The sequence below is a fragment of the Ovis aries genome, chromosome 20, assembly GCF_016772045.2.
Source record: "Ovis aries strain OAR_USU_Benz2616 breed Rambouillet chromosome 20, ARS-UI_Ramb_v3.0, whole genome shotgun sequence".
Lineage (NCBI taxonomy): Eukaryota > Metazoa > Chordata > Mammalia > Artiodactyla > Bovidae > Ovis > Ovis aries.
The window spans coordinates 22,075,929-22,093,011 of NC_056073.1; the positions used below are offsets into that span (position 1 = coordinate 22,075,929).

At 39.4% G+C, this 17,083-nt stretch overlaps 1 protein-coding gene across 2 annotated transcripts in view; it reads right to left on the bottom strand.

The window, feature by feature from the left end:
- Positions 1 to 1,749: 1,749 nt before the first annotated feature.
- Positions 1,750 to 17,083, bottom strand: part of CRISP2 (cysteine rich secretory protein 2) — a 29,984-nt gene continuing 14,650 nt past the window's right edge. The window contains exons 5-10 of one of the 2 annotated variants that reach the window (XM_042236726.2): positions 13,013 to 13,129; positions 12,086 to 12,173; positions 8,057 to 8,202; positions 7,562 to 7,659; positions 4,969 to 5,057; positions 1,750 to 2,808 (exon numbers count right to left, since the gene is read on the bottom strand). In XM_042236726.2, coding sequence (XP_042092660.1) covers positions 2,681 to 2,808; positions 4,969 to 5,057; positions 7,562 to 7,659; positions 8,057 to 8,202; positions 12,086 to 12,173; positions 13,013 to 13,129 — 666 coding nt within the window. In that variant the 3' untranslated portion in view covers positions 1,750 to 2,680. 2 annotated transcript variants of the gene reach the window in all.

The window sequence follows — 17,083 nt, forward strand, 5'->3', positions numbered from 1 at the left end:
TTTTTGGGGGCTCCAAAATCACTGCAGATGGTGATTGCAGCCATGAAATTAAAAGACACTTACTCCTTGGAAGAAAAGTTATGACCAATCGAAACAGCATATTAAAAAGCAGAGACATTACTTTGCCAACAAAGGTCCACCTAGTCACGCTATGGTTATTCCAGTAGTCATGTATGGATGTGAGAGTTGGACTATAAGAAAGCTGAGCACAGAAGAATTGATACTTTTGAACTGTGGTGTTGGAGAAGACTCTTGAGAGTCCCTTAGACTGCAAGGAGATCTAACCAGTCCAGCCTAAAGGAAATCATTCCTGAATGTTGATCGGAAGGACTAATGCTGAAACTCCAATACTTTGGCCACCTGATGCAAAGAGCTGACTCATTGGAAAAGATCCTGATGCTGGGAAAGCTTGAAGGCAGGAGGAGAAGGGGACAACAGAGGAAAAGATGGCTGGATGGCATCACCGACTCAATGGACATGAGTTTGAGTAAACTCTGGGAGTTGGTGATGTACAGGGAGGCCTGGCACGCTGCAGTCCATGGGGTCGCAGAGAGTCGGACACGACTGAGTGACTGAACTGAACTGATCATCCAAAATTAGCATACCAAAGTATGGTTTGTATCCCTAGTGGCTCTGGGGACCATTATGTTCTTTTCCAGTTTCAGAAATCAACCATTCAGATTTCAGAAGGGGAGGGATTCCTTCTGCTTCTATCACTGATATTTCTCTAGCATTTCTCTCTCTCTATGTAAAAAACTACAAATTCACACCAATACCTCAATTCCAGTAGAACACAGGATTTGATCCGTTATTTTATTTCTGTGTGTAAATCCTTTCTCCAGCAGTGAGAAACCTGGCTTCCATTCTTTGTAACTGTGTTTGTAGGGTACGTGGTGGGCTTCCTGGTAGCTCAGCTGCTAAAGAATCCGCTTGCAATTCAGGAGACCCTGGTTTGACTCTTGGGTTGGGAAGTTCCCTTGGAGAAGGCATAGGCTACCCACTCCAATATTCTTGGGCTTCTCTGGTGGCTCGGTAAGGAATCTGCCTGCAACGCGGGAGACCTGGGTTCGATCCCTGGGTTGGGAGGATCTCCTGGATGAGGGCATGGCAACCCACTCCAGTATTCTTGTCTGGAGAATCCCCATGGACAGAGGAGCCTGGTAGGCTATAGTCCATAGGGTCGCAAAGAGTCGGACACGACTGAGTGACTAAGCCCAGCACAGCACAGGGTACATAGTACTTTCAGAACTACTAATCCACGGGTCTATGTTAAAAGAAAAATTTTATTCACTAGAATATTTCTTTGTATAAATATATAGAAGACATATAGTCCAAATATAGCATTCAAACATTAGTTGAATTGATTCTTCTTCACACTTTATGGTGATTATTTTATAATCAATATAGTTTATTCTTATTTCTATTACATTTTTGATTTTCTCTCCATCCTGTTGATTGCATTTTATGTTAAAGAGTGTGTGAAATATTAACAAAAATCACAAAATAAAGCTATACAAATGAAGAAGTCACTCCCCCCACACATTTATTCCAACATTTTGACACTCCCCATCCCTCCCACCCCCTTCTGCGCCCACTTACTCTATGTAACCAGTCCCTTTAGTTTCTGTACACTTTTCGTACATTGCGTGTACATTTTCCCACAAATGTGAAGGTATTGGGTTGACCAAAAAGTTCATTACAGAGTACAGAAAAACCCAAACAAACGTTTGGCCAACAAATACATGTGTATTTTTGTACTGACTTTTTTTTTTAACACAAAAAAATAGGATACCAAATCAGTTAAGTGAAAGTGAAGCTGCTCAGTCATGTCCGACTCTTTGCAACCCCATGGACTGTAGCCTACCACGCTCCTGTGTCCATGGGATTTTTCCAGGCAAGAGTACTGGAGTGGGGTGCCATTGCCTTCTTCACAGGATCTTCCTGACCCAGGGATGGAACCTGCATCTCCCACATTGTAAGTGGACGCTTTACTGTCTGAGCGACCAGAGAAGTCCTACCAAGCCAGTTAGGAGGAGATCAAAGTCAAAAAACCAAAAGCAAATGAGAATATAACTGATTCATTTTGCTATAATTATTGTTAAAATTTAATTTTATAAGCAGCTGTTTTCAGAAATTTTGCTTTGTCTTATTGTTTATCTGGGCTGAGTCTAACTAGGGTTATGTATAAATATTATAAAATATGATTTTATATTTTAGTTATTTAAATCACATCCATATGTTTGCTTAGATAAGTTCTTTATTCTTTAAGTTGTTTGCTTTTGTTTAAAGAAGAGGTTGGAAAACAAAGGTAGATGTCAAGTTTTGAATTCATTCTAAGGAGTGACAATGTTACAGTCTTCTTTTTTTGGCATGTTGTTTCAGGAAATGTAACTATTTTAATCCAGACTAAATCTTGTGGTTGCACAGCTTTCAAAATCTTCAACTTGATTCAGTTAATTAAAGGTAACGTGACAAGTTTGTATCAGTCCAAAGTTGTCATCGTAGACTATGCTACTTTTGTAAATTGCTGTATGAAACAGGTCTCTGTAAACATCCAGGAGAAAAAAGGTTCCTTACTGTTGGGAATCAAATGTGTATCTAACAGTCTCCCTCCTGGTATGTGTTAACTAAATGGCGCAGCTTTTCTCCATTTAGTCCCACACAATGCAAATCGGGCATTTCAGTAAATTTTGCCTTCACACAGGCAAGTGGCCTTGCATTTTTCCTTGAGCAGTTCGTGTTGACAGCCAGCTGTTTTCTTCAAGGAATCACAGTTACTGAGGAGATCTTCATACTCGCAAGTATTGGCTGTAACAAAACAGACGAGTTAACATCATTATCGTTTTCCTCAGTAGCAACAAAGCAATCCACACATTCAAAGTGCACACACACAGCAGTAGGACAGGATAAGCAAGTCAGGGTCGCTTACACCATGAAGGGCCTTTCACTTCTTCAGGGACATACGCGGTGCCTTAGCTGAACGCACTGATCAACCCACCATTTTTCATTTTGAACTTGGTGATATTTTTCTGAAATGAATTGACCTACTTTGCTTCCTTAGCAAACAGTGTGAAATGAAAATACCTACAGACTCTACTATGGGACATACCAGCCACACAGAGCTATTTAAACTTAAATTATTCTAAATTAGGTGAAATTAAAAATTTGGCCCCTTAATCTTACTAGCCACGGTGTTCAAAGACCACTTGAGACCAGCAGCTACTGCTAAGCTAGTCTGGTAATGAACACTGGCTATTCTAAGTCTTGTCTCTTAGCCCTGTCCATTGTTCCTCATTCACTTTGCCAGTAATGCTGTCAAGACATTCAATTTCTTTATTTGGCTTCACTGAGTCTTAGTTGTGGCAAGTAGGATCTAATTCCCTGGTCAGGGATCGAACCCAGGCCCCCTGCATTGGGAGGTTGGAGTCTTTAGCCACTGGGCTACCAGGCAAGTCCCTCAACTTCTTTTTAATTCATGTTTTTCAACAGTTTTCTAACTGAATTCCATCCAATAGTTTCTACACACCATTGCTAGAAAGCTCTTTATAAAACATTATTCTGACCTTGTTACTCTTTTGTTGAAAACCTTCGAATTGTGTGCTTATCGCTAATAGGAGAAATTCCAAGCTCCTTAGCAAATAGAGCATTCAGTAGAGGTAGAGATACTCCACATTTTTTTAAGTTGATATTTTTCCTCTAGTTGACTTACAGTTCTGACATCATCAATATTCTGAATTCTAGTTCTGTAATTCAGTAAGAAGGACTGTGGACTATAGATGAACTCATTTGAAGGTAAAAATCTCAGAGAATGTCAACTCTACTGTTTGTAATAATTTTAATAAAAGTTTGTCAACTATAAAAAGCCAGCAGCTATTTTTGTTTCAGATCATAACAACTTTAGAAATGACATTTATAACATTTATTTTAGTCCTTCCCTTTCAACAATATGTTCATGGACTCTATGAACCAATATCAAGTACAGGTTGGATTTTATCATTAAAATTGTGCATACAATCATGATTAAATTATAGGACTGTGATCATTTATTATGTTAATCACCATGCTTCCAATTATACTATAGAAAAAAAAATACTAAATCATCATGAGGGACTCATTTGCTCAAAAAGAAATATTTTGTTTGTATAGACTGAGTGGTAATGTGGTCTCACATCCTTAAATTTATACATTTTGCTCTTTCAAAATGCAATCTTTGGTGTAATGGTATTAATATTGATAAAACAAACTATCAGAAGCATGGATGTATAGCTATTAATGAGCTCTCCACGGTCACAAAAACAAATGAATTCTAGATGTTCCATTTCATCTTGCATGTGGTAATATAGGCACACCTCATTTTATTTCATTTCACTTTATTGTGCTCTGCAGATATTGTTTTGTTTTTAAAAATTGAAGGTTTGTGGTGATCCTGCATCAAGTTAATCTATTAGAGTCATTTTTCTGAAAGTACTATTTATGTTAACTGAAGTACATTGGTTTTAGACATAATACTATTTCACACTTAATAGACCACAGGATAGTGTAAAATAGTTTTTATGTGCACTGACAAACCCCCAAATGTGTGTGACTTTCTGTAGAGTGATCTCTTTCTTGTAGTGAGGTATGTCTGTACTCTTTTCATTGCAAAAAATACGAAGGTTATTGAAGTGCATAAAATCTTTACTTACACTCTGTTGAGTAATCGTTTTGTCTTTTGCATAAAGACATTATTTAAATTTGTTAGGAGATTTCTTAATCCATAAAAAGAAAATTAAATACCAATTCTTTTTTTTTTAACTAAAAAAGTTTTTTTTGGACCACTTTGTGTGGCATGTGGGATCTTAGTTCCTTAACCAGGGATCAAACCCATGTCTCCTGCATTGAAGCACGGAGTCTTAACCACGAGACCACCAGAGAAGTTCCTAAATATAAATTCCTGACTATAATACAAGTTAATCATTTCACACTTACTGCATAATCCATTGTCACAGTCATTGGGGCAACTGCCACAAGGTGCTCCTTGTTGGTAAGGGGTATTCTTTTTACTCACGTTATTACCACTGAAATTTAAAATACACAATGTTAAATATTTTTCACTTTGCTGTTTGGTTGCCAAGAGCAACATCAATCATTCAAGGTATGATAGGTTATTAAATGTTTTCAGTTATGTTAACAAAACTGAAACATTACAATTCCCAACATGTAGATAATTTAGACAATATCCAAATTAAAGAGATGCTTCATACACATTGACCCATCTCCTTTACTCTAATTCTTCAGGCTGAGCAACTAAGTTGGCATAATTAGTTTAAAGCTTTCAGAGTACATTTTTGTGGCAACACCGTTTTAATCTCCCAGTTGTTGTTTAGTAGCTCAGTTGTGTCTAACTCTTTGTTACCCCATGGACGGTAGCTTGTTAGGCTCCTCTGCCCGTGGGATTTCCCAGGCAAAAATACTAGAGTGGGTAGCCTTTCCCTTCTTCAGGAAATCTTCCCAACCCAGGGACTGAACCGAGGTCTCCTGCATTGCAGGCAGATTCTTTACCATCTGAGCCACCAGAGAAGTCTCAGTCAAACTGGTAAGGCTGCTCACCTCAATGAGCTGACTAGGAGTAAATATATCCCTTACAGAGACAGGGGAAGGTCCTGGTGGTAGGGGGTTGCAGTATGAAAAAGAATACTCAATGTTACAATATAATTTTATATTTAAAAGGGGATAAATACCATAATTTCTCTACTATGAACTAGGGACAACAAATCTCCCATATATATATCACATTAAATATACATATTTTTAATTTCTAGATAACGTTCTGATACTTAAGTGATTTATGATGACTATGTCCTGTGGGCCTGAAAAGCTAGGGAAGGCTTGTGAGTTTCCAGAGGTGGTATGTGAGAGATGTTTATATTTACTAAAAAAAGAACATTAGTTTTAAAAGTTTTGATAAATACCAATATCCTGGGTATAATCAATTACAGTGACTAATTTGTAATTCACTGATGATCATTATCCTATTGACTGTTTATGTAATTCATTGGAAAATACACAGGAATCCAAATCTCAGCAGTGTCAAGGGGGTCAAGGGCCCAAGGCAATGTATCTGCGTCTCAGGCTCCCTGCACAGAACACAGCAGTATGCATGGTGGCTGCCCTTGGAGAAAGGATGACACCTATACAAAAGTGTTCCCAAGGTTCTCTCACACCTGCTTTTCCTCATGATTCACGTCAACTCTCACTTCAAATGCCTGGCTCCAAATGCCTCGTCTTTCACAGCCAGGCAGTGAGTTTGGATACATTGTCCATCTTCCCCCCCATTTCTGTGTGGTCCTTCTATGTACAGTAGCTGTTCCATCAGCCTGCATGTCTTCTTCAGGAGGACCTGCTCTGTATGTGGGTGCAGATTCATTGTCTCCAGGGGAAGAGATCAGTTCAGCATCTTCTTAGGCCTCAATTGTCCTTCTCCAAATGACCTACCAATTCTGTTAATACTAAACTCCAATAGCTGTTTGCAGGAAAATGACTTTGGAGGCCATACTCCTCAAACAGGAAGTCCATGTGCCTGGTCACCTATGGTGGCTTAATCACTAAATCGTGTCTGACTCTGGTGAGCCCCCATGGACTGTAGCCCTGCAGGCTCCTCCATCCATGGGATTTTCCAGGCAATAATACTGGAGTGGGTTGCCATTTCCTTCTCCAGGGGATCTTCTCGACCCAGGGACTGAACCCAGGTCTCCTGCATCCAGGTGGTCTCCCGCATTGCAGGCAGAGTCTTTACCAACTGAGCCACCTACAGTATTACGTAAATCCTGAAGGAGGCTTGGTTTTGGGGACCCCCTGCCTGTAGTAGTAAAGAATTCCAAGTTTTAAAAGAAATCAAGACTAACAGATATCTTAAGGTTAGGTCTTCAATGTATTTGTAGGCTTTGTTCTGGATAACTTCAAACATTTTGCTTACTGAAAAGCATGTTTCCTGCTATAAATAAAGACGTTAAGGACTGTTCATAATGGAGTTTTTTATGAAAACTTCTAAGAAACAAAAGCTTAAGCTGTCACCTTTTTTTGGACTCTGAAATGTATTAAAGATCTCTTGAAAAGCCTAATGAATCATTTCTAATGATGATAACGTGCATGGCTTTTAAGATAGGTAGGAGTTGGAATATTTTAGCAGAAAGGGCTGACACACTTTACTACCCTTTATCTTCTACTCCACTATTACCTCTTGCTTAGCCAACAAGCTTCCACTTTCCTAAAATGTGGAATTAGCAAGAATTATTGACACCAAATCTAGAGATTTGGTGCTCAGGGAATAACCTTGAGCTCTAGGGAAAGGGGACTGAGAGAAAAGACATCAGCTCATAACTGAGGAAAGTGTTTCAGGGACTGAGAACTCAATCTCTTCTCTGGTAAGCTGAATGTATCTCATTTTAAAAAGCATTTCCAAAAATCTATCCCTTCCCTTAATTGAAACAGGCCTTTTATTTTGATTGGTTAAATATAAGAGAATTTTAAAATATTAAATTGCCAATGAATTATTGGTATAAAGTTTAAAGTGTATACTTACGCAGGACAGTATTGGCAAACATAGTAGTATTTTAGACTCTCTTGATTGGGACAGTAGGCAATTCCACATCCAACACGGAAAGATGAATACCAGACAAGCTACAAATCCATAAGGGAATACATGAGAGTACATTAAAGAAGAGGGGTAAATATTAAAGTGCAAATAATAGCAAATATAAAACAGCTACTCATTCTTATGGAAAGCCTTATGGAAATATTTAAACCACTGAAACAAAGTCACAAACTTTACAAATATTAAATTCCATGTATATTCACTACCTTATCCATTTCTAATGCTGGAAAAGTACAGAATGTACTTCCCTGCTAAGAATTTTGCAGACCATGGTAAAAATGGTTAGAAATGAAATACCAGCCAGATGCCAGGATTCTATTATATTCAAGCTCTTCTAAACTGAACACTGGAGTTGGTCATCATTTGGAGAAGCTTTCTCTGTTAGAGCATTTGTGGCCAAAATTTTTCATTTGTTCTGCTTACCTGAGTATAATGTCCAACAATTGCACTGGCGCTCTTTGGTCCTGAACCATAGACAAAATTGTGGTGCTCGTCAAACCAGCTTTGAATTGCATCTGACCAGGCCGTAGGGTCACTTGACATGTACAGATTTTCACCACATTTTGTACCTAAGGAGGAACAGATCACCATGAAGACAAGCACAAAGCATGCCAAGGCAAGAGACGTCAACTATACAAACACAAGAATGTTACCCTTCAAACTCTGCCTATATGTTCTAACTGTAATACATTAAAAAAGCGCTTCCATTCCTAATCAATTACAAAGCTAAAGAAAAGACAGATCTACCTAGCCCACTGAGACTGGTCACAGCGTGCAACCTTTGAATAGGTCAAGAGCACTTTATTCTAACAAGGACCCACTGCATAGCACAGGGAACGATACTCAATATCTTGTAATAACTTAGAAGAGAATGTAGAAAAAAGAATACATATAATTAAATATATGTATATTTGAATCACCTTACTGTACATCTGAAACTAACACAACATTGTAAATCAACTTTATTTCGATGAAAATAAAAACAAAACAAATCCTCCTCCTTCTGGACTGTCAAAGATGCCTTCTTTTTCACGCTAAATCCTTTATGTGTATAATGTGTGTACTTTCGGCTTTGTATTATAAGCTTGAGTAAGGCAGCAAACAACTTCTATTATTTCTTTCCTCTTACCCTCAGTAGCGATTGTTCACATATAAGAGCTAGAATAAAGATTTATGATTATGATTTGTGTAAACTTCGGAGAAAAAAAGTTTATAGGCAGCTTTTTATTTTTGGCTGTGCCACAGGGCATGTGGGAATTTAGTTCTCCAAACAGGGGTTGAACCCAAGCCCCCTACACTGGAAGCCCCCTTCCTGGACCACCAGGAAGTCCCCAACAGATAGCCTTTAAGACCTCTAATCAAGAGGCAACTGACATCAGGAGGAAGACAACTTTCAAAACTTGTTGATCTTTCCTTAATCAATAAATCATAATGTCTCAAAGCCAAATCCTCCTCAGGGAGTTAGGCAGGAAGGACTTTGCAGAAGGTGACATCAGCAGAATGTTGGGACAGGAAGTTTTGGCCTCTCCTAGCACCAACAGACACAGTGACTCAGCAACAATTCATGAACTGATTGCCCTCGTGAGAAATTAAGAAACAAATTTGAAGGCTTCATCCTCTGAAGGATATACAACCAGACTCCCTGAAGTCTGTAGGGAAATTGGAAAACCCTCTTGCAAGAGTCCCTACCCTCAGCACAGTGCCATACGATCAGAAGAGACTCCCTAGCTTCTAGCTTCTCCCAGGGGAGGGAAGGAGTTGGTTCATGCGTCTGGCAACCCAAATGTTCCAAGGGGACTCCCCACAGGGCTGGCTTCTGTCTTGCTAGTGTTGGAGTTCTAACAATCGGGTACAAAGGGAGATAGTGACTGGGCTGATAGATCCCATAACTCCTCCTGGGTCAGTGCCAGAGCAAACAGATGAAAAATCTTAGCTCTGAGCTCTACTCTGGGAGGTAGAGTTGATCAATGTGTACAGTGCTCCAATTTCTCTGGGGTTACCCAAAGAACTGGCACCTTCCTTGTCAGTCCTAGAGCATTGTCTTGCTCCCTAGGGGAGAACAGAGTTGGCAATTTGGATTGAGAGATGTCATAACCCTTTTCTACAGCTCAGCACAGGATAAGCAGAAAAAGACCTCAACTGCCTGCTTCTCCCTGGGGAGGGAAGAAGTTGGTTTGCTTATCTGATGCCACACATTTTCCAGAGGCTGCCTGAGCAACTGCCTCCTCATTTGCCTGTTTTGGAATGCTCACAAGACCTAGCATAAATTCAAGGTCTGGGGCTAGTAAGAACAGAGACAGAGATTTGGGCTGGCGGTTGCCATAACTTTCCTTCCTGGTTCAGCACAGAGTGAGCAAACAAAATACCCTAGTGGTCAGCCTTTCCCTGGGGAGAGAGAGAAGTGGATGGAATGTCCAGAAGTCCTTTATTTTTTTTTTCCCCCGGAGAGCTTCCTGAGGAAATGATTGAGAATCTTTTCTGACCACAATGGACTTGAAGAGGCATTGTTCCAAAGATAATGTACAAATGGCCAACAGGTATATGCAAAGGGACTCAAAAGTCAGTAATCATCAGGAAAATGCAGATCAAAACCAGAGTGAAATATATAACCTTACCCCTGGTTCAAGATGTTATTAAGCAAAACAAAAAAAAAAGACAGCACGTGATAGCAAGGATGTGGAGAAATTGGAATCCTTGTATATTCTGCTGGTGAGAATGCAAAGTGGTACAGTTGCTGTGAGAAACAGTATGGAGCTTCCTCAAAAAATTAAAAGTAGAACTATCAAATGATCCAGCAGTCCTGAGTTTGAGTATTTATCCACAAGAACTGAAACCAGGATCTCGAGGAGATATTTGCACTATTATGTTCATTGCAGCACTATTCCTGACAGCCAAGATGTGGGAACAACCTAAGGGTTCATCAGCAGATGAATAGATAAACCAAACGTGGTCTATACATACAGTGGAATATCATTCATCCTTAGAAAAGAAGGAAATTCTACAACACGCAACAGCATGGATCAGCCCTGAGAACATTACGCTAAGCGAAATTACCTAGTCACAGAAAGACAACTAGTGCCTGATTCCATCCTTGTGAAGTATCTCATAGAATCTAAACGTGGCATGCTGGTTACATTCATAGAACCTAAAAGTAGCATGGTGGTTGCTGGGCTTCGGGGAAGGGAGAATGGGGAGTTACTAAACAATGGGCATAAACTTTCAGGGAAACTAGATGAATAAGTTCTAGATATCTGATGGACAACAAGGAATCTGTAGTTAACAATATTGTATTACACATTTAAACATTTCTTAAGAGAGTAGATCGCATGTTGAGTCTTTACTATCATAATATCTTTTTTAAAAATTGAAAAAAATGTGTCCTACCACAAAAAAGAATTTGACAAAGAAATAAGTGCCTTGTAGTCCAGAAAATTTTCCCTACCTTTTTTAGCCCTCATTTAATATTTACACTTTGGTGACTTGAAATACAATGTCTGTGTGCTCCTTAAAGAGAGTATAAAACGTTTCTGAATATCTCCTTTAATAAGGAAAGACAGAAACTAAGAATCTAACAGTAAACTTGGATTTTTAAGGCCATTTGGTCCAATATTCTACTGAATGCAGTCACTTCTTGTAATTTCATCATAATGCTTGCATCCAATAATATAAACAATAATAATTCTGCTGAAGTAACAGGTAAGCTATTCACTGCTTTTAAACTGGGCTTGTCTATGTACATATCATGCTTGATAATGTAAAATATTTTATGTAATGTTTATGCATACAAGTTTTTTTTCTTCCATGGTTTTTATGATCCTTGATATGTCTTATAATTTTTTGAGTCTATTATTCTATACATTATAGGCACATAGTCTATATGAAATATTTGACAGTTTGTTATTCAGAAATGTATAAAATGAATCAACACACCCAAAATATCAATCCTGATTTTAAAAAGCTTATATATTTTTAGTGTAAAATTTAGGAACAATTCAACATATTTTAATACATTTTGGGAATGCAAATTTCAAAACACCAAACAGCTGCACAAAAAAGGCAAAGGGTGAGAAATTAGGAAGCCTGGTTAATTTTTCAACGTATGACACTCTTTCCTGTTATGTTTTTCATAATACATTCCTTCACATCCTTATTTTTCAGTCTTGAAAATTGGAAAAATGATTATGCATGGCCTCTTTACCATGAGCTGGTCAAGAGGAACAAATGAGATGCTGCTTAAGAAATAAATCTGTATAATGGAAACAGTCAACCAACACAGTATAGTACTTTTGTGTACTAGTATGTATTTCTCTATATACAGACATTTTATTTCAAACATACAGCCATATATTTATTCACAAAGTCTTCTTAGTACAATGCCCCAGAGCGGTCTATCTTATGCGTCTAGTATTTTCTTTACTCATTTATTCAGAAAACATTTATCGATGTACGTACTGGTCTTTCGTTCATTTGGATCGCTGTGTTCTAAAGTGCACTTGTTTGCCCACTTCTGGGCATTTGCTGTCACTTCTCTGCTCCATTCCTAAACGTCCCAAGAAAAACAAAATGCACTAAGATTCAACTCCAATGAAGTACACGCTTTAAAATCTGATTGGTAGGCTGATTTTGCACTACTTTAAAACTTCTGTAGATATGCTAGGTTGGCCAAAAAGTTATATTATCATCTAAGTTATAACATTATCTAATTTTCATTGATATTAAAATATCTTTTTATTTGCATATGTGTGTCTTTATCTGCCCCAGTGCTAGCTACCATACAAAGATAAGTCCCCAGGTGATATATTTAACCAAAGAAACACCTAAGATAATACAATATTGTCTGACTATGATAGCATAGCAGGCACACCTAAGATCTTTTAGTAATGGTGCTACTCTTAATACTAATTAACATGTGAGGGAGCGTAACTACATTTCAATGGTAATAAGCAGACGCAGGTTATTGCCAATTCCATTTGAAGCCCACTGTGTCCATATGGGAGGTGATAGTTTTTATGGACTATTTCCTGGAAAATGGGATGTTATAATATTCACCCTAAAAGGCATTGATCCTGAAAGATAGATTTGTTCATTTTCGACTGAGGAAGATAGTGAACAAAAAAAAATGTAATGACTTCACATTTGATGTCTGAAGATTTGGCTTCTAGGTCTGCCTCCCAATTTCATTGTCTTATTACTTTGACAAGCTATTCAACCATTATAAAGGGAAACTCATTTCTGCCCTGCCCATGACACAGCTAAATGAAATAAAAAAATAGAGACGGAAATTTGTAAGCCACAAAATTTTTAAGACAGGCCAGTTACCAGCTGCTTACTCTTACCAACTATGGCTCACACTACTTTCTTTATATTCCTGCTTCTTACCATCTTTAGCATGTTGCTGGCAGGTGGAGAGACTGATTTCCTTAGTTCATTGTGTTTATTTACAATTTCTCTTTGGACTTGAGTTTGAGTGGTTATCAAAGCAGTAAAGGATGGATCCTAAAGGAAAAGAAAAGTAAGGTTATTTTTTAAAACATTTAAAAAAAATTGCATTTAAGAGGCAATAAGCTAATTTAAGGAACCAGGGATTACTTTACAAAATGTTCCATTCAGGACACTGTGAATTGGTAAGCACTGTCAATGAACTGAGCCAAAGTAATGACAAATAGGAAAGAGGTAGCTTGAAGCTTTGAGAATGGGGATGTAATTCATGGCATGACAAATTGAAAACTCTTTTGAAGCCACAAATGCCAATTTCGAGTTTCAGGGGAACTCTCAAAGGTGATTTTTCTCAATATACGAGTGATAATGCTTTATAATGTTTTATAATATGCCTACGAAAGCATACAACAAGAACATTAAGGCAGATTTATCTGCATGCTGCAGCGGGGGACAAGAGCGGGACTCAAGACTCACCCTGGACTTTAAGTCACCCTGGACTTAACTGATACCTGATATGGTATCAGTTCTTAGAGAAGGAATGTCTTTCAGTTCAGTGCAGTCACTCAGTCGTGTCCGATGCTTTGTGACCCCATGAATCGCAGCACGCCGGGCCTCCCTGTCCATCACCAACTCCCGGAGTTCACTCAAACTCATGTCCATCGAGTCGGTGATGCCATCCAGCCATCTCATCCTCGGTCGTCCCCTTCTCCTCCTGCCCCCAATCCCTCCCAGCATCAGAGTCTTTTCCAATGAGTCAGCTCTTCGCATGAGGTGGCCAAAGTACTGGAGTTTCAGCTTTAGCATCATTCCTTCCAAAGAAATCCCAGGGCTGATCTCCTTCAGAATGGACTGGTTGGATCTCCTTGCAGTACAAGGGACTCTCAAGAATCTTCTCCAGCACCACAGTTCAAAAGCATCAATTCTTCAGCGCTCAGCTTTCTTCACAGTCCAACTCTCACATCCATACATGACCACTGGAAAAACCATAGCCTTGACTAGACGGACCTTTGTTGGCAAAGCAATGTCTCTGCTTTTTAACATGCTATTTAGGTTGGTCATAACTTTCCTTCCAAAGAGTAAGCGTCTTTTAATTTCATGGCTGCAATCACCATCTGCAGTGATTTGGGAGCCCCCAAAAATAGTTTGACACTGTTTCCACTGTTTCCCCATCTATTTGCTATGAAGTGATGGGACTGAATGCCATGATCTTCGTTTTCTGAATGTTGAGTTTTAAGCCAACTTTTTCACTCTCCACTTTCACTTTCATCAAGAGGCTTTTTAGTTCCTCTTCACTTTCTGCCATAACAGTGGTGTCATCTGCATATCTGAAGTTATTGATATTTCTCCCAGCAATCTTCCAGCTTGTGCTTTTTCCAGCCCAGCATTTCTCATGATGTACTCTGCATATAAGTTAAATAAGCAGGGTGACAATATAAAGCCTTGATGTACTCCTTTTCCTATTTGGAACCAGTCTGTTGTTCCAAGTCCAGTTCTAACTGTTTCTTCCTGACCTGCATACAGGTTTCTGAAGAGGCAGGTCAGGTGGTCTGGTATTCCCATCTCTTTCAGAATTTTCCACAGTTTATTGTGATCCACACAGTCAAAGGCTTTGGCATAGTCAATAAAGTCAATAAATGTCTTTAGATCAATAATGTTTAGGGTCAAAGTGCATTCAATACTCTAGTAAAATGACTCTGTTATAGGTAGATTTTATGGAATCACTCAAAAGACTCCATTAAAAAAAATCTCTAAGGCCATTTGGAGGAAGCAAAACCATCCAATCAGTGTACCATTCCTGGCTTTGTTCCTTTTAGTAACAGAAATATAATTGATAAGGTATTAAACCAGGTGCAGATATTCTTGGTGTATCATTGTGTGTGAGTGCTGGGGGAGGGTTGAGTCCTAAACCTGGAGATGGAGTAGGGTGTGTGAATTGTTCCCATAAGGTCTAACAATTGGATAGCCTAAATTTATAAAAAAGGCTGGTATTACATAAGCATGGGTAAAATTTTGAAGTGTAAGTCTGAACAGATGGGGTACTTTGTTGATTTTCCCTTGACACCTTGGGATAAGTTATTCTCTGCTCCTCTAGTACTGAGTCCCATCAGTTCAGTTCAGTCACTCAGTCATGTCCAACTCTTTGAGAATCCATGGACTGCAGCACACCAGGCCTCCCTGTCCATCACCAGCTCCTGGAGTTCACTCAAACTCATGTTCATTGAGTCGTTGATGCCATTCAACCATCTCATCCTCGTTGCCCCCTTCTCTTCCTGCCTTCAATCTTTCCCAGCACCAGGGTCTTTTCAAATGAGTCAGTTCTTCACATCAGGTACCCAGTATTGGAGCTTCAGTTTCAGCATCAGTCCTTCCAATGAACACCCAGGACTGATCTCCTTTAGGATGGACTAGTTGGATCTCCTTGCAGTCCAAGGGACTCTCAAGAGTCTTCTCCAACACCACAGTTCAAAAGCATCAGTTCTTCGGCACTCAGCTTTCTTTATAGTCCAACTCTCACATACATACATGACTACTGGAAAAACTATAGCTTTGACTAGGTGGACCTTTGTTGGCAAAGTAATGTCTCTGCTTTTTAGTATGCTGTCTAGGTTTGTCATAACTTTTCTTCCAAGGAGCAAGCATCTTTTAATTTCATGGTTGCAGTCACCATCTGCAGTGATTTTGGAACCACTCCCCCCTCCTCCAAAAGAAAAAGTTTATCACGGTTTCCATTGTTTCCCACCTATTTGGCATGAAGTGATGGGACCAGATGCCATAATCTTAGTTTTTTGAGTGTTGAGTTTTAAGCCAACTCTTCACTCTTCTCTTTCACTTTCATCAAGGGGCTCTTTAGTAATTCTTCACTTTCTGCCGTAAGGGTGGTGCCATCTGCGTTTCTGAAGTTATTGATATTTCTCCTGGAAATCTTGATTCCAGTTTGTGCTTCATCCAGCCCAGCATTTTACATGATGTACTCCGCATATAACCTAAATAAGCAGGGTGACAATATGCAGCCGTGACATACTTTGGAACCCGTCTGTTGTCCCATGTTTAACTGTTGCTTGTTGACCTGTATACACATTTCTCAGGAGGCAGGTAAGGTGGTCTGGTATTCCCATATCTTGAAGAATTTTCCACAGTTCGTTGTGATCCACACAGTCTAAGGCTTTGATGTAGTCAACAAAGCAGATGTTTTTCTGAAACTTGGTTGCTTTTTTTGACGATACAATGGATGTTGGCAATTTGATCTCTGGTTCCTCTGCCTTTTCTAAATCCAGATTGAACATCTGGAAGTTCTTGGTTCATGTACTGTTGAAGCCTGGCTTGGAGAATTTTGAGTATTACTTTGCTAGCATGTGAGATGAAAGTTACGACCAACCTAGACAGCATATTAAAAAGCAGAGACTCATGTTTTTTAATGCATCATCGACTCAATGGACATGAGTTTGGGGTAGGCTCTGGGAGTTGGAGTTGGACAGGGAGGCCTGGCGTGCCTCCCGGTTCATGGGGTCGCAAAGAGTCAGACACGACTGAGCGACTGAACTGAACTGAACTGAGATGAGTGCAGTTGTGTAGTAGTTTGAACATTCTTTGGCACTGAGTCCCCTCAAAGCTCTGAAAACACTATGAACATGGGTCTGACTGCATTTTATCACCACCATCTCATCATGCATCCATTTCTCCCGTCTGCTTATTATGTTCCAAAGGACAGGGACCAACACTGAATGAAAAATGAATCCAATGACACGTGTCTTTATTAGAGACACAGAGAGGAGAAGGCGATGTGAAGACGGAGGCAGAGATGGCAGTGATGTAGCCACAAGCCAAGGACACCAAGGACTGGTAGGAACCCCAGAAGCTAGGAGAGAGACACCGAACAGACTTCCTCTCTGGTCCTCCAGAGGGAGCACAGCCCTGCTGATACCTGGATGTCACACTTCTGGCCTTCAGAACTGTGAGAGAATAGATTTCTATGTGCAAAGCCACCTGTTCATGTCTTTACAATAACCCTAA